At 50.7% G+C, this 22,384-nt stretch overlaps 2 protein-coding genes across 2 annotated transcripts in view; both read right to left on the reverse strand.

Moving 5' to 3' along the window:
* LOC115823791 (mucin-2-like) overlaps positions 1-15,148 on the reverse strand; it is a gene marked incomplete at its 3' end in the record, with an annotated part of 31,977 nt that extends 16,829 nt beyond the window's left edge. The window contains exons 1-11 of the mRNA XM_030787817.1: positions 15,081-15,148; positions 14,614-14,668; positions 11,682-11,743; positions 11,215-11,269; positions 10,549-10,610; positions 10,082-10,136; positions 9,416-9,477; positions 6,683-6,737; positions 6,017-6,078; positions 4,417-4,471; positions 1,485-1,546 (exon numbers count right to left, since the gene is read on the reverse strand). Coding sequence (XP_030643677.1) covers positions 1,485-1,546; positions 4,417-4,471; positions 6,017-6,078; positions 6,683-6,737; positions 9,416-9,477; positions 10,082-10,136; positions 10,549-10,610; positions 11,215-11,269; positions 11,682-11,743; positions 14,614-14,668; positions 15,081-15,148 — 653 coding nt within the window. The remainder of the gene's footprint in view (positions 1-1,484; positions 1,547-4,416; positions 4,472-6,016; positions 6,079-6,682; positions 6,738-9,415; positions 9,478-10,081; positions 10,137-10,548; positions 10,611-11,214; positions 11,270-11,681; positions 11,744-14,613; positions 14,669-15,080) is intronic.
* A 2,194-nt stretch (positions 15,149-17,342) lies between these two features.
* LOC115823792 (mucin-2-like) overlaps positions 17,343-22,384 on the reverse strand; it is a 34,618-nt gene continuing 29,576 nt past the window's right edge. The window contains exons 9-13 of the mRNA XM_030787818.1: positions 21,881-21,942; positions 19,147-19,201; positions 18,481-18,542; positions 18,014-18,068; positions 17,343-17,408 (exon numbers count right to left, since the gene is read on the reverse strand). Of these exons, the coding sequence (XP_030643678.1) occupies positions 17,343-17,408; positions 18,014-18,068; positions 18,481-18,542; positions 19,147-19,201; positions 21,881-21,942 (300 nt within the window). The remainder of the gene's footprint in view (positions 17,409-18,013; positions 18,069-18,480; positions 18,543-19,146; positions 19,202-21,880; positions 21,943-22,384) is intronic.

Raw genomic sequence — 22,384 nt, forward strand, 5'->3', positions numbered from 1 at the left:
GTGGTTATTATTCAACAATCAAATGCAAACTTTGAAATTTAGCTTTAGTGTGTCCTGCTGAAAATGTAAGGGAAGTTACTTACGTGAAGTTAGCCCTCTGGAAGACAAATGGCTGTGCCCTTTGTTCATTCAGTATTACGTTCAGCTGCAATATAATTTGAAGAAAAAATGAAACGTAAGAAAAAAGATATTTGAGAAATACTGAAAAGACAACAACTTTGATATCTTGTTGTTTAAAATGGCTTGCTTTTTAAACATAACCTTGAAAGAGTAAAGGTAATTTAAAAATGAAACTACCCTTAGCCTTGTTTGTGAGTTCATCCAGTATTAAAACTCTGACAAATACTCACCAGATTATTGATTGAGTCCTGGATTGAATTGTATGTGCTCTCTCTGAGCTCAAATTTCTCTGACATGCTCACATTGCTGATACCAAATGCAAAGGTAAGGGCATAGGAAGTGTTGTTTAATTCTGAAAAGCAAACAAACACAAATATTACAAAGCAGAAGCAAACAAATCCTTACTAATTTTAATCACAGAATTTAAATGTCAGAATTTATTATTAATACCTGTTTTCATATTTTGTAATCAATATAAGCAACCTGTCTTGAGTTTGAACCTTATTATTTGGGGAATGGTTGGACATGGTCAAAACATATCAGTTTGAGGCGAAGAAAATGTTAGAATATTTGTACCTTGTCTATCTTAAAATCAAAAGTACATTAGACAAAGGGAGGAAATGGGATGACATACTGATATAGGTGATGTTCTCTATTCTAACAGGATTGTTGAGGGACTGAGCTCTAACTGCTCCTATTGTCCTGAGACGTGCATCAAGGAGTGCACTGGCTGCATTGAGAACCTCAGACTCAGTGGGAACTGGCCTCAGGGTGTTGAACACCAGTCGAATATAGATTAAAACAGTCCCAAGACTGCAAAAGAGCATATGAGATAATTGTTATGTCAAGATGAAACAATGATTGAAAGTATAGTGTGTGAAGTAAAGAAATCCAACAAAATTTAAGTACATACACAGTTGGCACTTCAGTGGTGCTCTGGGGAATAGGGCTTGCTGTTGTTGGTGACTGAGTAGTTACTACAACTGAAAAAGATTAAAATTATTATGAGATGAAGAGTACAGGATTAGAGTATGCAAAAAAGAGTATGATTCTAATATTCCAAAATGATTATAATACTTGCATGATAAATCCATCCTATCATTCAATTAAGAGCAACTTACTGATTCTCCTAATTTCATTCAAGAAGCTGACGGGTTGTTTGGCATCCTGCTCTTGGAAAACATACTCCATGCTCCCCTCAATCTGGGCTGCAGCACTCCTGCAAAAGAAGCCATCCTTTAAGAAAACAACCCAGATCCATTCAAGAAGCACCTCTTCAGATGAAGAAGCTGAGGACAAGCATATAAAAAGGGCAGTGGCAACACTGCATCTCACTACAAATACGGCGCTCTCCGTGCACTCACGTGAAGTTAGAGCTCTGCGCCTCAAACGGTGGCTGGTCGGGCTCATTGAGCAGAAGGTTGAGCTGCATGGGAAAAGGGAAGAGCTTAGTCAAACTGGGGCTGGCAGAAACAGACTTGACTCTGGGCTGCCTCATAAGAGGTGGCAAAGTGGACTCACCGCGTTGTTGATGGAGCTTTGTATTTGGGGGTAGGTGTCGTTCCTCAGATCGGGGCTGGCGGGCACGCTCAGGTTGCTGATGGCGAATGTGAAGGTGACGGCGTAGGAGGTGTCTGACAGTTCTGTGGAGCAAAGGAATGTTGTCTTTAAATGGTTGGCTCAACAAGAGACAGTTCTCCCAGGGACCACATGGCGTGAGCGGGCCAATGAGGTGCGTGGAATGGGAGAGCAAGACTTACTCAGGTAGGTGACATTCAGCACTCTCACGGTCCCATTGAGGCTGGAGAGTCGAGAGTCCAGCAGAGTTGAGGTAGCCTGGAGCACCACGCTCTCACTTGGCACAGGTGAGGAGGCGTTGAAAAGCAGCCGGCTGGTGACCACCGCAGACGTAGATCTGTAAACAGAGCCATTTTTCAGTTGCATTGTAAGGCAGAGCAATTTCTCTCCTTCTTTATTTTTCTTCCTCTTTTCAAAAACAGGCCAATGAATGAAGCTCTTTACACACGTACATGACTGCGGGACCTGAGGTGGTGGTGACGGGAGCAAAGGTGGTTGCCGTCTGACCTGCAAGCACAAAAAATGACAGCTTGGTGACTGGGATGAAGTGTCCTAGCAGCCCAAGAGAAGATATCCCTTGTGACCTGAGCGTTCAAGGCCCAGCAAACGCTTTGAGGGGCTGAGCGAGGAATAAGCAGCACGCCAACATGATGGGCCAATGTCAAGAGCAACTTACTGATTTTCCTAATTTCATTCAAGAAGCTGACGGGTTGTTTGGCATCCTGCTCTTGGAAAACATACTCCATGCTCCCCTCAATCTGGGCTGCAGCACTCCTGCAAAAGAAGCCATCCTTTAAGATACCAACCCAGGTCCATCCAAGAAGCACTTCTTCAGATGAAGAAGCTGAGGACAAGCATGTAAAAATGGCAGTGGCAACACTGCATCTCACTACAAATACGGCGCTCTCCATGCACTTACGTGAAGTTAGAGCTCTGCGGCGCAAACGCTGGCTGGTCGGGCTCGTTCAGCAGAAGGTTGAGCTGCATGGGAAAAGGGAAGAGCTTAGTCAAACTGGGGCTGGCAGAAACAGACTTGACTCTGGGCTGCCTCATAAGAGGTGGCAAAGTGGACTCACCGCATTGTTGATGGAGCTTTGTATTTGGGGGTAGGTGTCGTTCCTCAGATCGGGGCTGGCGGGCACGCTCAGGTTGCTGATGGCGAATGTGAAGGTGACGGCGTAGGAGGTGTCTGACAGTTCTGTGGAGCAAAGGAATGTTGTCTTTAAATGGTTGGCTCAACAAGAGACAGTTCTCCCAGGGACCACATGGCGTGAGCGGGCCAATGAGGTGCGTGGAATGGGAGAGCAAGACTTACTCAGGTAGGTGACATTCAGCACTCTCACGGTCCCATTGAGGCTGGAGAGTCGAGAGTCCAGCAGAGTTGAGGTAGCCTGGAGCACCACGCTCTCGCTTGGCACAGGTGAGGAGGCGTTGAAAAGCAGCCGGCTGGTGACCACCGCAGACGTCGATCTGTAAACAGAGCCATTTTTCAGTTGCATTGCAAGGCAGAGCAATTTCTCTCCTTCTTTATTTTTCTTCCTCTTTTCAAAAACAGGCCAATGAATGAAGCTCTTTACACACGTACATGACTGCGGGACCTGAGGTGGTGGTGACGGGAGCAAAGGTGGTTGCCGTCTGACCTGCAAGCACAAAAAATGACAGCTTGGTGACTGGGATGAAGTGTCCTAGCAGCCCAAGAGAAGATATCCCTTGTGACCTGAGCGTTCAAGGCCCAGCAAACGCTTTGAGGGGCTGAGCGAGGAATAAGCAGCACGCCAACATGATGGGCCAATGTCAAGAGCAACTTACTGATTCTCCTAATTTCATTCAAGAAGCTGACGGGTTGTTTGGCATCCTGCTCTTGGAAAACATACTCCATGCTCCCCTCAATGTGGGCTGCAGCACTCCTGCAAAAGAAGCCATCCTTTAAGATACCAACCCAGGTCCATCCAAGAAGCACTTCTTCAGATGAAGAAGCTGAGGACAAGCATGTAAAAATGGCAGTGGCAACACTGCATCTCACTACAAATACGGCGCTCTCCATGCACTTACGTGAAGTTAGAGCTCTGCGGCGCAAACGCTGGCTGGTCGGGCTCGTTCAGCAGAAGGTTGAGCTGCATGGGAAAAGGGAAGAGCTTAGTCAAACTGGGGCTGGCAGAAACAGACTTGACTCTGGGCTGCCTCATAAGAGGTGGCAAAGTGGACTCACCGCATTGTTGATGGAGCTTTGTATTTGGGGGTAGGTGTCGTTCCTCAGATCGGGGCTGGCGGGCACGCTCAGGTTGCTGATGGCGAATGTGAAGGTGACGGCGTAGGAGGTGTCTGACAGTTCTGTGGAGCAAAGGAATGTTGTCTTTAAATGGTTGGCTCAACAAGAGACAGTTCTCCCAGGGACCACATGGCGTGAGCGGGCCAATGAGGTGCGTGGAATGGGAGAGCAAGACTTACTCAGGTAGGTGACATTCAGCACTCTCACGGTCCCATTGAGGCTGGAGAGTCGAGGGTCCAGCAGAGTTGAGGTAGCCTGGAGCACCACGCTCTCACTTGGCACAGGTGAGGAGGCGTTGAAAAGCAGCCGGCTGGTGACCACCGCAGACGTAGATCTGTAAACAGAGCCATTTTTCAGTTGCATTGCAAGGCAGAGCAATTTCTTTCCTTCTATATTTTTCTTCCTCTTTTCAAAAACAGGCCAGTGAATGAAGCACTTTACACACGTACATGACTGCGGGACCTGGGGTGGTGGCGATGGGAGCAAAGGTGGTTGTGGTCTGACCTGCAAGGACAAGAAATTACAGCTTGGTGACTGGGTTGAAGAGTCTTAGCAGCCCAAGAGAAGACATCCCTTGTGACCTGATCGTTCAAGGCCCAGCAAACGCTTTGAGGGGCTGAGCGAGGAACAAGCAGCACGCCAACATGATGGCCCAATGTCAAGAGCAACTTACTGATTCTCCTAATTTCATTCAAGAAGCTGACGGGTTGTTTGGCATCCTGCTCTTGGAAAACATACTCCATGCTCCCCTCAATCTGGGCTGCAGCACTCCTGCAAAAGAAGCCATCCTTTAAGAAAACAACCCAGATCCATTCAAGAAGCACCTCTTCAGATGAAGAAGCTGAGGACAAGCATATAAAAAGGGCAGTGGCAACACTGCATCTCACTACAAATACGGCGCTCTCCGTGCACTTACGTGAAGTTAGAGCTCTGCGGCGCAAACGCTGGCTGGTCGGGCTCATTCAGCAGAAGGTTGAGCTGCATGGGAAAAGGGAAGAGCTTAGTCAAACTGGGGCTGGCAGAAACAGACTTGACTCTGGGCTGCCTCATAAGAGGTGGCAAAGTGGACTCACCGCGTTGTTGATGGAGCTTTGTATTTGGGGGTAGGTGTCGTTCCTCAGATCGGGGCTGGCGGGCACGCTCAGGTTGCTGATGGCGAATGTGAAGGTGATGGCGTAGGAGGTGTCTGACAGTTCTGTGGAGCAAAGGAATATTGTCTTTAAATGGTTGGCTCAACAAGAGACAGTTCTCCCAGGGACCACATGGCGTGAGCGGGCCAATGAGGTGCGTGGAATGGGAGAGCAAGACTTACTCAGGTAGGTGACATTCAGCACTCTCACGGTCCCATTGAGGCTGGAGAGTCGAGAGTCCAGCAGAGTTGAGGTAGCCTGTAGCACCACGCTCTCACTTGGCACAGGTGAGGAGGCGTTGAAAAGCAGCCGGCTGGTGACCACCGCAGACGTAGATCTGTAAACAGAGCCATTTTTCAGATGCATTGCAAGGCAGAGCAATTTCTCTCCTTCTTTATCTTTCTTCCTCTTTTCAAAAACAGGCCAATGAATGAAGCTCTTTACACACGTACATGACTGCGGGACCTGAGGTGGTGGTGACGGGAGCAAAGGTGGTTGCCGTCTGACCTGCAAGCACAAAAAATGACAGCTTGGTGACTGGGATGAAGTGTCCTAGCAGCCCAAGAGAAGATATCCCTTGTGACCTGAGCATTCAAGGCCCAGCAAACGCTTTGAGGGGCTGAGCGAGGAATAAGCAGCACGCCAACATGATGGGCCAATGTCAAGAGAAACTTACTGATTCTCCTAATTTCATTCAAGAAGCTGACGGGTTGTTTGGCATCCTGCTCTTGGAAAACATACTCCATGCTCCCCTCAATCTGGGCTGCAGCACTCCTGCAAAAGAAGCCATCCTTTAAGAAAACAACCCAGATCCATTCAAGAAGCACCTCTTCAGATGAAGAAGCTGAGGACAAGCATATAAAAAGGGCAGTGGCAACACTGCATCTCACTACAAATACGGCGCTCTCCGTGCACTCACGTGAAGTTAGAGCTCTGCGCCTCAAACGGTGGCTGGTCGGGCTCATTGAGCAGAAGGTTGAGCTGCATGGGAAAAGGGAAGAGCTTAGTCAAACTGGGGCTGACAGAAACAGACTTGACTCTGGGCTGCCTCATAAGAGGTGGCAAAGTGGACTCACCGCGCTGTTGATGGAGCTTTGTATTTGGGGGTAGGTGTCGTTCCTCAGATCGGGGCTGGCGGGCACGCTCAGGTTGCTGATGGCGAATGTGAAGGTGACGGCGTAGGAGGTGTCTGACAGTTCTGTGGAGCAAAGGAATGTTGTCTTTAAATGGTTGAGTCAAGGAGAGACAGTTCTCCCAGGGACCACATGGCGTGAGCGCGCCAATGAGGTGCGTGGAACGGGAGAGCAAGACTTACTCAGGTAGGTGACATTCAGCACTCTCACGGTCCCATTGAGGCTGGAGAGTCGAGAGTCCAGCAGAGTTGAGGTAGCCTGGAGCACCACGCTCTCACTTGGCACAGGTGAGGAGGCGTTGAAAAGCAGCCGGCTGGTGACCACCGCAGACGTAGATCTGTAAACAGAGCCATTTTTCAGTTGCATTGCAAGGCAGAGCAATTTCTTTCCTTCTATATTTTTCTTCCTCTTTTCAAAAACAGGCCAGTGAATGAAGCACTTTACACACGTACATGACTGCGGGACCTGGGGTGGTGGCGATGGGAGCAAAGGTGGTTGTGGTCTGACCTGCAAGGACAAGAAATTACAGCTTGGTGACTGGGTTGAAGAGTCTTAGCAGCCCAAGAGAAGACATCCCTTGTGACCTGATCGTTCAAGGCCCAGCAAACGCTTTGAGGGGCTGAGCGAGGAACAAGCAGCACGCCAACATGATGGCCCAATGTCTAGAGCAACTTACTGATTCTCCTAATTTCATTCAAGAAGCTGACGGGTTGTTTGGCATCCTGCTCTTGGAAAACATACTCCATGCTCCCCTCAATCTGGGCTGCAGCACTCCTGCAAAAGAAGCCATCCTTTAAGAAAACAACCCAGATCCATTCAAGAAGCACCTCTTCAGATGAAGAAGCTGAGGACAAGCATATAAAAAGGGCAGTGGCAACACTGCATCTCACTACAAATACGGCGCTCTCCGTGCACTTACGTGAAGTTAGAGCTCTGCGGCGCAAACGCTGGCTGGTCGGGCTCGTTCAGCAGAAGGTTGAGCTGCATGGGAAAAGGGAAGAGCTTAGTCAAACTGGGGCTGGCAGAAACAGACTTGACTCTGGGCTGCCTCATAAGAGGTGGCAAAGTGGACTCACCGCGTTGTTGATGGAGCTTTGTATTTGGGGGTAGGTGTCGTTCCTCAGATCGGGGCTGGCGGGCACGCTCAGGTTGCTGATGGCGAATGTGAAGGTGATGGCGTAGGAGGTGTCTGACAGTTCTGTGGAGCAAAGGAATATTGTCTTTAAATGGTTGGCTCAACAAGAGACAGTTCTCCCAGGGACCACATGGCGTGAGCGGGCCAATGAGGTGCGTGGAATGGGAGAGCAAGACTTACTCAGGTAGGTGACATTCAGCACTCTCACGGTCCCATTGAGGCTGGAGAGTCGAGAGTCCAGCAGAGTTGAGGTAGCCTGTAGCACCACGCTCTCACTTGGCACAGGTGAGGAGGCGTTGAAAAGCAGCCGGCTGGTGACCACCGCAGACGTAGATCTGTAAACAGAGCCATTTTTCAGTTGCATTGCAAGGCAGAGCAATTTCTCTCCTTCTTTATCTTTCTTCCTCTTTTCAAAAACAGGCCAATGAATGAAGCTCTTTACACACGTACATGACTGCGGGACCTGAGGTGGTGGTGACGGGAGCAAAGGTGGTTGCCGTCTGACCTGCAAGCACAAAAAATGACAGCTTGGTGACTGGGATGAAGTGTCCTAGCAGCCCAAGAGAAGATATCCCTTGTGACCTGAGCGTTCAAGGCCCAGCAAACGCTTTGAGGGGCTGAGCGAGGAATAAGCAGCACGCCAACATGATGGGCCAATGTCAAGAGCAACTTACTGATTCTCCTAATTTCATTCAAGAAGCTGACGGGTTGTTTGGCATCCTGCTCTTGGAAAACATACTCCATGCTCCCCTCAATCTGGGCTGCAGCACTCCTGCAAAAGAAGCCATCCTTTAAGAAAACAACCCAGATCCATTCAAGAAGCACCTCTTCAGATGAAGAAGCTGAGGACAAGCATATAAAAAGGGCAGTGGCAACACTGCATCTCACTACAAATACGGCGCTCTCCGTGCACTTACGTGAAGTTAGAGCTCTGCGGCGCAAACGCTGGCTGGTCGGGCTCGTTCAGCAGAAGGTTGAGCTGCATGGGAAAAGGGAAGAGCTTAGTCAAACTGGGGCTGGCAGAAACAGACTTGACTCTGGGCTGCCTCATAAGAGGTGGCAAAGTGGACTCACCGCGTTGTTGATGGAGCTTTGTATTTGGGGGTAGGTGTCGTTCCTCAGATCGGGGCTGGCGGGCACGCTCAGGTTGCTGATGGCGAATGTGAAGGTGATGGCGTAGGAGGTGTCTGACAGTTCTGTGGAGCAAAGGAATATTGTCTTTAAATGGTTGGCTCAACAAGAGACAGTTCTCCCAGGGACCACATGGCGTGAGCGGGCCAATGAGGTGCGTGGAATGGGAGAGCAAGACTTACTCAGGTAGGTGACATTCAGCACTCTCACGGTCCCATTGAGGCTGGAGAGTCGAGAGTCCAGCAGAGTTGAGGTAGCCTGTAGCACCACGCTCTCACTTGGCACAGGTGAGGAGGCGTTGAAAAGCAGCCGGCTGGTGACCACCGCAGACGTAGATCTGTAAACAGAGCCATTTTTCAGTTGCATTGCAAGGCAGAGCAATTTCTCTCCTTCTTTATCTTTCTTCCTCTTTTCAAAAACAGGCCAATGAATGAAGCTCTTTACACACGTACATGACTGCGGGACCTGAGGTGGTGGTGACGGGAGCAAAGGTGGTTGCCGTCTGACCTGCAAGCACAAAAAATGACAGCTTGGTGACTGGGATGAAGTGTCCTAGCAGCCCAAGAGAAGATATCCCTTGTGACCTGAGCGTTCAAGGCCCAGCAAACGCTTTGAGGGGCTGAGCGAGGAATAAGCAGCACGCCAACATGATGGGCCAATGTCAAGAGCAACTTACTGATTCTCCTAATTTCATTCAAGAAGCTGACGGGTTGTTTGGCATCCTGCTCTTGGAAAACATACTCCATGCTCCCCTCAATCTGGGCTGCAGCACTCCTGCAAAAGAAGCCATCCTTTAAGAAAACAACCCAGATCCATTCAAGAAGCACCTCTTCAGATGAAGAAGCTGAGGACAAGCATATAAAAAGGGCAGTGGCAACACTGCATCTCACTACAAATACGGCGCTCTCCGTGCACTCACGTGAAGTTAGAGCTCTGCGCCTTAAACGGTGGCTGGTCGGGCTCATTGAGCAGAAGGTTGAGCTGCATGGGAAAAGGGAAGAGCTTAGTCAAACTGGGGCTGACAGAAACAGACTTGACTCTGGGCTGCCTCATAAGAGGTGGCAAAGTGGACTCACCGCGCTGTTGATGGAGCTTTGTATTTGGGGGTAGGTGTCGTTCCTCAGATCGGGGCTGGCGGGCACGCTCAGGTTGCTGATGGCGAATGTGAAGGTGACGGCGTAGGAGGTGTCTGACAGTTCTGTGGAGCAAAGGAATGTTGTCTTTAAATGGTTGAGTCAAGGAGAGACAGTTCTCCCAGGGACCACATGGCGTGAGCGCGCCAATGAGGTGCGTGGAACGGGAGAGCAAGACTTACTCAGGTAGGTGACATTCAGCACTCTCACGGTCCCATTGAGGCTGGAGAGTCGAGAGTCCAGCAGAGTTGAGGTAGCCTGGAGCACCACGCTCTCACTTGGCACAGGTGAGGAGGCGTTGAAAAGCAGCCGGCTGGTGACCACCGCAGACGTAGATCTGTAAACAGAGCCATTTTTCAGTTGCATTGCAAGGCAGAGCAATTTCTTTCCTTCTATATTTTTCTTCCTCTTTTCAAAAACAGGCCAGTGAATGAAGCACTTTACACACGTACATGACTGCAGGACCTGGGGTGGTGGCGATGGGAGCAAAGGTGGTTGTGGTCTGACCTGCAAGGACAAGAAATTACAGCTTGGTGACTGGGTTGAAGAGTCTTAGCAGCCCAAGAGAAGACATCCCTTGTGACCTGATCGTTCAAGGCCCAGCAAACGCTTTGAGGGGCTGAGCGAGGAACAAGCAGCACGCCAACATGATGGCCCAATGTCAAGAGCAACTTACTGATTCTCCTAATTTCATTCAAGAAGCTGACGGGTTGTTTGGCATCCTGCTCTTGGAAAACATACTCCATGCTCCCCTCAATCTGGGCTGCAGCACTCCTGCAAAAGAAGCCATCCTTTAAGAAAATAACCCAGATCCATTCAAGAAGCACCTCTTCAGATGAAGAAGCTGAGGACAAGCATATAAAAAGGGCAGTGGCAACACTGCATCTCACTACAAATACGGCGCTCTCCGTGCACTCACGTGAAGTTAGAGCTCTGCGCCTCAAACGGTGGCTGGTCGGGCTCATTGAGCAGAAGGTTGAGCTGCATGGGAAAAGGGAAGAGCTTAGTCAAACTGGGGCTGGCAGAAACAGACTTGACTCTGGGCTGCCTCATAAGAGGTGGCAAAGTGGACTCACCGCGTTGTTGATGGAGCTTTGTATTTGGGGGTAGGTGTCGTTCCTCAGATCGGGGCTGGCGGGCACGCTCAGGTTGCTGATGGCGAATGTGAAGGTGACGGCGTAGGAGGTGTCTGACAGTTCTGTGGAGCAAAGGAATGTTGTCTTTAAATGGTTGGCTCAACAAGAGACAGTTCTCCCAGGGACCACATGGCGTGAGCGGGCCAATGAGGTGCGTGGAATGGGAGAGCAAGACTTACTCAGGTAGGTGACATTCAGCACTCTCACGGTCCCATTGAGGCTGGAGAGTCGAGAGTCCAGCAGAGTTGAGGTAGCCTGGAGCACCACGCTCTCACTTGGCACAGGTGAGGAGGCGTTGAAAAGCAGCCGGCTGGTGACCACCGCAGACGTCGATCTGTAAACAGAGCCATTTTTCAGTTGCATTGCAAGGCAGAGCAATTTCTTTCCTTCTATATTTTTCTTCCTCTTTTCAAAAACAGGCCAGTGAATGAAGCACTTTACACACGTACATGACTGCGGGACCTGGGGTGGTGGCGACGGGAGCAAAGGTGGTTGTGGTCTGACCTGCAAGGACAAGAAATTACAGCTTGGTGACTGGGTTGAAGAGTCTTAGCAGCCCAAGAGAAGACATCCCTTGTGACCTGATCGTTCAAGGCCCAGCAAACGCTTTGAGGGGCTGAGCGAGGAACAAGCAGCACGCCAACATGATGGCCCAATGTCTAGAGCAACTTACTGATTCTCCTAATTTCATTCAAGAAGCTGACGGGTTGTTTGGCATCCTGCTCTTGGAAAACATACTCCATGCTCCCCTCAATCTGGGCTGCAGCACTCCTGCAAAAGAAGCCATCCTTTAAGAAAACAACCCAGATCCATTCAAGAAGCACCTCTTCAGATGAAGAAGCTGAGGACAAGCATATAAAAAGGGCAGTGGCAACACTGCATCTCACTACAAATACAGCGCTCTCCGTGCACTCACGTGAAGTTAGAGCTCTGCGCCTCAAACGGTGGCTGGTCGGGCTCATTGAGCAGAAGGTTGAGCTGCATGGGAAAAGGGAAGAGCTTAGTCAAACTGGGGCTGGCAGAAACAGACTTGACTCTGGGCTGCCTCATAAGAGGTGGCAAAGTGGACTCACCGCGCTGTTGATGGAGCTTTGTATTTGGGGGTAGGTGTCGTTCCTCAGATCGGGGCTGGCGGGCACGCTCAGGTTGCTGATGGCGAATGTGAAGGTGACGGCGTAGGAGGTGTCTGACAGTTCTGTGGAGCAAAGGAATGTTGTCTTTAAATGGTTGAGTCAAGGAGAGACAGTTCTCCCAGGGACCACATGGCGTGAGCGGGCCAATGAGGTGCGTGGAACAGGAGAGCAAGACTTACTCAGGTAGGTGACATTCAGCACTCTCACGGTCCCATTGAGGCTGGAGAGTCGAGAGTCCAGCAGAGTTGAGGTAGCCTGGAGCACCACGCTCTCACTTGGCACAGGTGAGGAGGCGTTGAAAAGCAGCCGGCTGGTGACCACCGCAGACGCAGATCTGTAAACAGAGCCATTTTTCAGTTGCATTGCAAGGCAGAGCAATTTCTTTCCTTCTATATTTTTCTTCCTCTTTTCAAAAACAGGCCAGTGAATGAAGCACTTTACACACGTACATGACTGCGGGACCTGGGGTGGTGGCGACGGGAGCAAAGGTGGTTGTGGTCTGACCTGCAAGGACAAGAAATTACAGCTTGGTGACTGGGATGAAGTGTCCTAGCAGCCCAAGAGAAGACATCCCTTGTGACCTGATCGTTCAAGGCCCAGCAAACGCTTTGAGGGGCTGAGCGAGGAACAAGCAGCACGCCAACATGATGGCCCAATGTCAAGAGCAACTTACTGATTCTCCTAATTTCATTCAAGAAGCTGACGGGTTGTTTGGCATCCTGCTCTTGGAAAACATACTCCATGCTCCCCTCAATCTGGGCTGCAGCACTCCTGCAAAAGAAGCCATCCTTTAAGAAAACAACCCAGGTCCATCCAAGAAGCACTTCTTCAGATGAAGAAGCTGAGGACAAGCATGTAAAAATGGCAGTGGCAACACTGCATCTCACTACAAATACGGCGCTCTCCATGCACTTACGTGAAGTTAGAGCTCTGCGGCGCAAACGCTGGCTGGTCGGGCTCGTTCAGCAGAAGGTTGAGCTGCATGGGAAAAGGGAAGAGCTTAGTCAAACTGGGGCTGGCAGAAACAGACTTGACTCTGGGCTGCCTCATAAGAGGTGGCAAAGTGGACTCACCGCATTGTTGATGGAGCTTTGTATTTGGGGGTAGGTGTCGTTCCTCAGATCGGGGCTGGCGGGCACGCTCAGGTTGCTGATGGCGAATGTGAAGGTGACGGCGTAGGAGGTGTCTGACAGTTCTGTGGAGCAAAGGAATGTTGTCTTTAAATGGTTGGCTCAACAAGAGACAGTTCTCCCAGGGACCACATGGCGTGAGCGGGCCAATGAGGTGCGTGGAATGGGAGAGCAAGACTTACTCAGGTAGGTGACATTCAGCACTCTCACGGTCCCATTGAGGCTGGAGAGTCGAGAGTCCAGCAGAGTTGAGGTAGCCTGGAGCACCACGCTCTCACTTGGCACAGGTGAGGAGGCGTTGAAAAGCAGCCGGCTGGTGACCACCGCAGACGTCGATCTGTAAACAGAGCCATTTTTCAGTTGCATTGCAAGGCAGAGCAATTTCTCTCCTTCTTTACTTTTCTTCCTCTTTTCAAAAACAGGCCAATGAATGAAGCTCTTTACACACGTACATGACTGCGGGACCTGAGGTGGTGGTGACGGGAGCAAAGGTGGTTGCCGTCTGACCTGCAAGCACAAAAAATGACAGCTTGGTGACTGGGATGAAGTGTCCTAGCAGCCCAAGAGAAGATATCCCTTGTGACCTGAGCATTCAAGGCCCAGCAAACGCTTTGAGTGGCTGAGCGAGGAATAAGCAGCATGCCAACATGATGGGCCAATGTCAGGAGCAACTTACTGATTCTCCTAATTTCATTCAAGAAGCTGACGGGTTGTTTGGCATCCTGCTCTTGGAAAACATACTCCATGCTCCCCTCAATCTGGGCTGCAGCACTCCTGCAAAAGAAGCCATCCTTTAAGATACCAACCCAGGTCCATCCAAGAAGCACTTCTTCAGATGAAGAAGCTGAGGACAAGCATGTAAAAATGGCAGTGGCAACACTGCATCTCACTACAAATACGGCGCTCTCCATGCACTTACGTGAAGTTAGAGCTCTGCGGCGCAAACGCTGGCTGGTCGGGCTCGTTCAGCAGAAGGTTGAGCTGCATGGGAAAAGGGAAGAGCTTAGTCAAACTGGGGCTGGCAGAAACAGACTTGACTCTGGGCTGCCTCATAAGAGGTGGCAAAGTGGACTCACCGCGTTGTTGATGGAGCTTTGTATTTGGGGGTAGGTGTCGTTCCTCAGATCGGGGCTGGCGGGCACGCTCAGGTTGCTGATGGCGAATGTGAAGGTGATGGCGTAGGAGGTGTCTGACAGTTCTGTGGAGCAAAGGAATATTGTCTTTAAATGGTTGGCTCAACAAGAGACAGTTCTCCCAGGGACCACATGGCGTGAGCGGGCCAATGAGGTGCGTGGAATGGGAGAGCAAGACTTACTCAGGTAGGTGACATTCAGCACTCTCACGGTCCCATTGAGGCTGGAGAGTCGAGAGTCCAGCAGAGTTGAGGTAGCCTGGAGCACCACGCTCTCACTTGGCACAGGTGAGGAGGCGTTGAAAAGCAGCCGGCTGGTGACCACCGCAGACGCAGATCTGTAAACAGAGCCATTTTTCAGTTGCATTGCAAGGCAGAGCAATTTCTTTCCTTCTATATTTTTCTTCCTCTTTTCAAAAACAGGCCAGTGAATGAAGCACTTTACACACGTACATGACTGCGGGACCTGGGGTGGTGGCGACGGGAGCAAAGGTGGTTGTGGTCTGACCTGCAAGGACAAGAAATTACAGCTTGGTGACTGGGTTGAAGAGTCTTAGCAGCCCAAGAGAAGACATCCCTTGTGACCTGATCGTTCAAGGCCCAGCAAACGCTTTGAGGGGCTGAGCGAGGAACAAGCAGCACGCCAACATGATGGCCCAATGTCTAGAGCAACTTACTGATTCTCCTAATTTCATTCAAGAAGCTGACGGGTTGTTTGGCATCCTGCTCTTGGAAAACATACTCCATGCTCCCCTCAATCTGGGCTGCAGCACTCCTGCAAAAGAAGCCATCCTTTAAGAAAACAACCCAGATCCATTCAAGAAGCACCTCTTCAGATGAAGAAGCTGAGGACAAGCATATAAAAAGGGCAGTGGCAACACTGCATCTCACTACAAATACAGCGCTCTCCGTGCACTCACGTGAAGTTAGAGCTCTGCGCCTCAAACGGTGGCTGGTCGGGCTCATTGAGCAGAAGGTTGAGCTGCATGGGAAAAGGGAAGAGCTTAGTCAAACTGGGGCTGGCAGAAACAGACTTGACTCTGGGCTGCCTCATAAGAGGTGGCAAAGTGGACTCACCGCGCTGTTGATGGAGCTTTGTATTTGGGGGTAGGTGTCGTTCCTCAGATCGGGGCTGGCGGGCACGCTCAGGCTGCTGATGGCGAATGTGAAGGTGACGGCGTAGGAGGTGTCTGACAGTTCTGTGGAGCAAAGGAATGTTGTCTTTAAATGGTTGGCTCAACGAGAGACAGTTCTCCCAGGGACCACATGGCGTGAGCGGGCCAATGAGGTGCGTGGAATGGGAGAGCAAGACTTACTCAGGTAGGTGACATTCAGCACTCTCACGGTCCCATTGAGGCTGGAGAGTCGAGAGTCCAGCAGAGTTGAGGTAGCCTGGAGCACCACGCTCTCACTTGGCACAGGTGAGGAGGCGTTGAAAAGCAGCCGGCTGGTGACCACCGCAGACGTCGATCTGTAAACAGAGCCATTTTTCAGTTGCATTGCAAGGCAGAGCAATTTCTCTCCTTCTTTATTTTTCTTCCTCTTTTCAAAAACAGGCCAATGAATGAAGCTCTTTACACACGTACATGACTGCGGGACCTGAGGTGGTGGTGACGGGAGCAAAGGTGGTTGCCGTCTGACCTGCAAGCACAAAAAATGACAGCTTGGTGACTGGGATGAAGTGTCCTAGCAGCCCAAGAGAAGATATCCCTTGTGACCTGAGCATTCAAGGCCCAGCAAACGCTTTGAGTGGCTGAGCGAGGAATAAGCAGCATGCCAACATGATGGGCCAATGTCAGGAGCAACTTACTGATTCTCCTAATTTCATTCAAGAAGCTGACGGGTTGTTTGGCATCCTGCTCTTGGAAAACATACTCCATGCTCCCCTCAATCTGGGCTGCAGCACTCCTGCAAAAGAAGCCATCCTTTAAGATACCATCTCAGATCCATCCAAGAAGCACTTCTTCAGATGAAGAAGCTGAGGACAAGCATGTAAAAATGGCAGTGGCAACACTGCATCTCACTACAAATACGGCGCTCTCCATGCACTTACGTGAAGTTAGAGCTCTGCGGCGCAAACGCTGGCTGGTCGGGCTCGTTCAGCAGAAGGTTGAGCTGCATGGGAAAAGGGAAGAGCTTAGTCAAACTGGGGCTGGCAGAAACAGACTTGACTCTGGGCTGCCTCGTAAGAGGTGGCAAAGTGGACTCACCGCGTTGTTGATGGAGCTTTGTATTTGGGGGTAGGTGTCGTTCCTCAGATCGGGGCTGGCGGGCACGCTCAGGTTGCTGATGGCGAATGTGAAGGTGATGGCGTAGGAGGTGTCTGACAGTTCTGTGGAGCAAAGGAATATTGTCTTTAAATGGTTGGCTCAACAAGAGACAGTTCTCCCAGGGACCACATGGCGTGAGCGGGCCAATGAGGTGCGTGGAATGGGAGAGCAAGACTTACTCAGGTAGGTGACATTCAGCACTCTCACGGTCCCATTGAGGCTGGAGAGTCGAGAGTCCAGCAGAGTTGAGGTAGCCTGGAGCACCACGCTCTCACTTGGCACAGGTGAGGAGGCGTTGAAAAGCAGCCGGCTGGTGACCACCGCAGACGTAGATCTGTAAACAGAGCCATTTTTCAGTTGCATTGCAAGGCAGAGCAATTTCTCTCCTTCTTTATCTTTCTTCCTCTTTTCAAAAACAGGCCAATGAATGAAGCTCTTTACACACGTACATGACTGCGGGACCTGAGGTGGTGGTGACGGGAGCAAAGGTGGTTGCCGTCTGACCTGCAAGCACAAAAAATGACAGCTTGGTGACTGGGATGAAGTGTCCTGGCAGCCCAAGAGAAGATATCCCTTGTGACCTGAGCATTCAAGGCCCAGCAAACGCTTTGAGGGGCTGAGCGAGGAACAAGCAGCACGCCAACATGATGGCCCAATGTCTAGAGCAACTTACTGATTCTCCTAATTTCATTCAAGAAGCTGACGGGTTGTTTGGCATCCTGCTCTTGGAAAACATACTCCATGCTCCCCTCAATCTGGGCTGCAGCACTCCTGCAAAAGAAGCCATCCTTTAAGAAAACAACCCAGATCCATTCAAGAAGCACCTCTTCAGATGAAGAAGCTGAGGACAAGCATATAAAAAGGGCAGTGGCAACACTGCATCTCACTACAAATACAGCGCTCTCCGTGTACTCACGTGAAGTTAGAGCTCTGCGCCTCAAACGGTGGCTGGTCGGGCTCATTGAGCAGAAGGTTGAGCTGCATGGGAAAAGGGAAGAGCTTAGTCAAACTGGGGCTGGCAGAAACAGACTTGACTCTGGGCTGCCTCATAAGAGGTGGCAAAGTGGACTCACCGCGCTGTTGATGGAGCTTTGTATTTGGGGGTAGGTGTCGTTCCTCAGATCGGGGCTGGCGGGCACGCTCAGGCTGCTGATGGCGAATGTGAAGGTGACGGCGTAGGAGGTGTCTGACAGTTCTGTGGAGCAAAGGAATGTTGTCTTTAAATGGTTGAGTCAAGGAGAGACAGTTCTCCCAGGGACCACATGGCGTGAGCGGGCCAATGAGGTGCGTGGAACAGGAGAGCAAGACTTACTCAGGTAGGTGACATTCAGCACTCTCACGGTCCCATTGAGGCTGGAGAGTCGAGAGTCCAGCAGAGTTGAGGTAGCCTGGAGCACCACGCTCTCACTTGGCACAGGTGAGGAGGCGTTGAAAAGCAGCCGGCTGGTGACCACCGCAGACGCAGATCTGTAAACAGAGCCATTTTTTCAGTTGCATTGCAAGGCAGAGCAATTTCTTTCCTTCTATATTTTTCTTCCTCTTTTCAAAAACAGGCCAGTGAATGAAGCACTTTACACACGTACATGACTGCGGGACCTGGGGTGGTGGCGACGGGAGCAAAGGTGGTTGTGGTCTGACCTGCAAGGACAAGAAATTACAGCTTGGTGACTGGGTTGAAGAGTCTTAGCAGCCCAAGAGAAGACATCCCTTGTGACCTGATCGTTCAAGGCCCAGCAAACGCTTTGAGGGGCTGAGCGAGGAACAAGCAGCACGCCAACATGATGGCCCAATGTCTAGAGCAACTTACTGATTCTCCTAATTTCATTCAAGAAGCTGACGGGTTGTTTGGCATCCTGCTCTTGGAAAACATACTCCATGCTCCCCTCAATCTGGGCTGCAGCACTCCTGCAAAAGAAGCCATCCTTTAAGAAAACAACCCAGATCCATTCAAGAAGCACCTCTTCAGATGAAGAAGCTGAGGACAAGCATATAAAAAGGGCAGTGGCAACACTGCATCTCACTACAAATACAGCGCTCTCCGTGCACTCACGTGAAGTTAGAGCTCTGCGCCTCAAACGGTGGCTGGTCGGGCTCATTGAGCAGAAGGTTGAGCTGCATGGGAAAAGGGAAGAGCTTAGTCAAACTGGGGCTGGCAGAAACAGACTTGACTCTGGGCTGCCTCATAAGAGGTGGCAAAGTGGACTCACCGCGCTGTTGATGGAGCTTTGTATTTGGGGGTAGGTGTCGTTCCTCAGATCGGGGCTGGCGGGCACGCTCAGGTTGCTGATGGCGAATGTGAAGGTGACGGCGTAGGAGGTGTCTGACAGTTCTGTGGAGCAAAGGAATGTTGTCTTTAAATGGTTGAGTCAAGGAGAGACAGTTCTCCCAGGGACCACATGGCGTGAGCGGGCCAATGAGGTGCGTGGAACAGGAGAGCAAGACTTACTCAGGTAGGTGACATTCAGCACTCTCACGGTCCCATTGAGGCTGGAGAGTCGAGAGTCCAGCAGAGTTGAGGTAGCCTGGAGCACCACGCTCTCACTTGGCACAGGTGAGGAGGCGTTGAAAAGCAGCCGGCTGGTGACCACCGCAGACGCAGATCTGTAAACAGAGCCATTTTTCAGTTGCATTGCAAGGCAGAGCAATTTCTTTCCTTCTATATTTTTCTTCCTCTTTTCAAAAACAGGCCAGTGAATGAAGCACTTTACACACGTACATGACTGCGGGACCTGGGGTGGTGGCGACGGGAGCAAAGGTGGTTGTGGTCTGACCTGCAAGGACAAGAAATTACAGCTTGGTGACTGGGATGAAGTGTCCTAGCAGCCCAAGAGAAGACATCCCTTGTGACCTGATCGTTCAAGGCCCAGCAAACGCTTTGAGGGGCTGAGCGAGGAACAAGCAGCACGCCAACATGATGGCCCAATGTCAAGAGCAACTTACTGATTCTCCTAATTTCATTCAAGAAGCTGACGGGTTGTTTGGCATCCTGCTCTTGGAAAACATACTCCATGCTCCCCTCAATCTGGGCTGCAGCACTCCTGCAAAAGAAGCCATCCTTTAAGAAAACAACCCAGGTCCATCCAAGAAGCACTTCTTCAGATGAAGAAGCTGAGGACAAGCATGTAAAAAATGGCAGTGGCAACACTGCATCTCACTACAAATACGGCGCTCTCCATGCACTTACGTGAAGTTAGAGCTCTGCGGCGCAAACGCTGGCTGGTCGGGCTCGTTCAGCAGAAGGTTGAGCTGCATGGGAAAAGGGAAGAGCTTAGTCAAACTGGGGCTGGCAGAAACAGACTTGACTCTGGGCTGCCTCATAAGAGGTGGCAAAGTGGACTCACCGCATTGTTGATGGAGCTTTGTATTTGGGGGTAGGTGTCGTTCCTCAGATCGGGGCTGGCGGGCACGCTCAGGTTGCTGATGGCGAATGTGAAGGTGACGGCGTAGGAGGTGTCTGACAGTTCTGTGGAGCAAAGGAATGTTGTCTTTAAATGGTTGGCTCAACAAGAGACAGTTCTCCCAGGGACCACATGGCGTGAGCGGGCCAATGAGGTGCGTGGAATGGGAGAGCAAGACTTACTCAGGTAGGTGACATTCAGCACTCTCACGGTCCCATTGAGGCTGGAGAGTCGAGAGTCCAGCAGAGTTGAGGTAGCCTGGAGCACCACGCTCTCACTTGGCAAAGGTGAGGAGGCGTTGAAAAGCAGCCGGCTGGTGACCACCGCAGACGTCGATCTGTAAACAGAGCCATTTTTCAGTTGCATTGCAAGGCAGAGCAATTTCTCTCCTTCTTTATTTTTCTTCCTCTTTTCAAAAACAGGCCAATGAATGAAGCTCTTTACACACGTACATGACTGCGGGACCTGAGGTGGTGGTGACGGGAGCAAAGGTGGTTGCCGTCTGACCTGCAAGCACAAAAAATGACAGCTTGGTGACTGGGATGAAGTGTCCTAGCAGCCCAAGAGAAGATATCCCTTGTGACCTGAGCATTCAAGGCCCAGCAAACGCTTTGAGTGGCTGAGCGAGGAATAAGCAGCATGCCAACATGATGGGCCAATGTCAGGAGCAACTTACTGATTCTCCTAATTTCATTCAAGAAGCTGACGGGTTGTTTGGCATCCTGCTCTTGGAAAACATACTCCATGCTCCCCTCAATCTGGGCTGCAGCACTCCTGCAAAAGAAGCCATCCTTTAAGATACCAACCCAGGTCCATCCAAGAAGCACTTCTTCAGATGAAGAAGCTGAGGACAAGCATGTAAAAATGGCAGTGGCAACACTGCATCTCACTACAAATACGGCGCTCTCCATGCACTTACGTGAAGTTAGAGCTCTGCGGCGCAAACGCTGGCTGGTCGGGCTCGTTCAGCAGAAGGTTGAGCTGCATGGGAAAAGGGAAGAGCTTAGTCAAACTGGGGCTGGCAGAAACAGACTTGACTCTGGGCTGCCTCATAAGAGGTGGCAAAGTGGACTCACCGCGTTGTTGATGGAGCTTTGTATTTGGGGGTAGGTGTCGTTCCTCAGATCGGGGCTGGCGGGCACGCTCAGGTTGCTGATGGCGAATGTGAAGGTGATGGCGTAGGAGGTGTCTGACAGTTCTGTGGAGCAAAGGAATATTGTCTTTAAATGGTTGGCTCAACAAGAGACAGTTCTCCCAGGGACCACATGGCGTGAGCGGGCCAATGAGGTGCGTGGAATGGGAGAGCAAGACTTACTCAGGTAGGTGACATTCAGCACTCTCACGGTCCCATTGAGGCTGGAGAGTCGAGAGTCCAGCAGAGTTGAGGTAGCCTGTAGCACCACGCTCTCACTTGGCACAGGTGAGGAGGCGTTGAAAAGCAGCCGGCTGGTGACCACCGCAGACGTAGATCTGTAAACAGAGCCATTTTTCAGTTGCATTGCAAGGCAGAGCAATTTCTCTCCTTCTTTATCTTTCTTCCTCTTTTCAAAAACAGGCCAATGAATGAAGCTCTTTACACACGTACATGACTGCGGGACCTGAGGTGGTGGTGACGGGAGCAAAGGTGGTTGCCGTCTGACCTGCAAGCACAAAAAATGACAGCTTGGTGACTGGGATGAAGTGTCCTGGCAGCCCAAGAGAAGATATCCCTTGTGACCTGAGCATTCAAGGCCCAGCAAACGCTTTGAGGGGCTGAGCGAGGAACAAGCAGCACGCCAACATGATGGCCCAATGTCTAGAGCAACTTACTGATTCTCCTAATTTCATTCAAGAAGCTGACGGGTTGTTTGGCATCCTGCTCTTGGAAAACATACTCCATGCTCCCCTCAATCTGGGCTGCAGCACTCCTGCAAAAGAAGCCATCCTTTAAGAAAACAACCCAGATCCATTCAAGAAGCACCTCTTCAGATGAAGAAGCTGAGGACAAGCATATAAAAATGGCAGTGGCAACACTGCATCTCACTACAAATACAGCGCTCTCCGTGCACTCACGTGAAGTTAGAGCTCTGCGCCTCAAACGGTGGCTGGTCGGGCTCATTGAGCAGAAGGTTGAGCTGCATGGGAAAAGGGAAGAGCTTAGTCAAACTGGGGCTGGCAGAAACAGACTTGACTCTGGGCTGCCTCATAAGAGGTGGCAAAGTGGACTCACCGCGCTGTTGATGGAGCTTTGTATTTGGGGGTAGGTGTCGTTCCTCAGATCGGGGCTGGCGGGCACGCTCAGGCTGCTGATGGCGAATGTGAAGGTGACGGCGTAGGAGGTGTCTGACAGTTCTGTGGAGCAAAGGAATGTTGTCTTTAAATGGTTGAGTCAAGGAGAGACAGTTCTCCCAGGGACCACATGGCGTGAGCGGGCCAATGAGGTGCGTGGAACAGGAGAGCAAGACTTACTCAGGTAGGTGACATTCAGCACTCTCACGGTCCCATTGAGGCTGGAGAGTCGAGAGTCCAGCAGAGTTGAGGTAGCCTGGAGCACCACGCTCTCACTTGGCACAGGTG

The sequence above is a fragment of the Chanos chanos genome, chromosome 11, assembly GCF_902362185.1.
Source record: "Chanos chanos chromosome 11, fChaCha1.1, whole genome shotgun sequence".
In the NCBI taxonomy this organism is placed as follows: domain Eukaryota; kingdom Metazoa; phylum Chordata; class Actinopteri; order Gonorynchiformes; family Chanidae; genus Chanos; species Chanos chanos.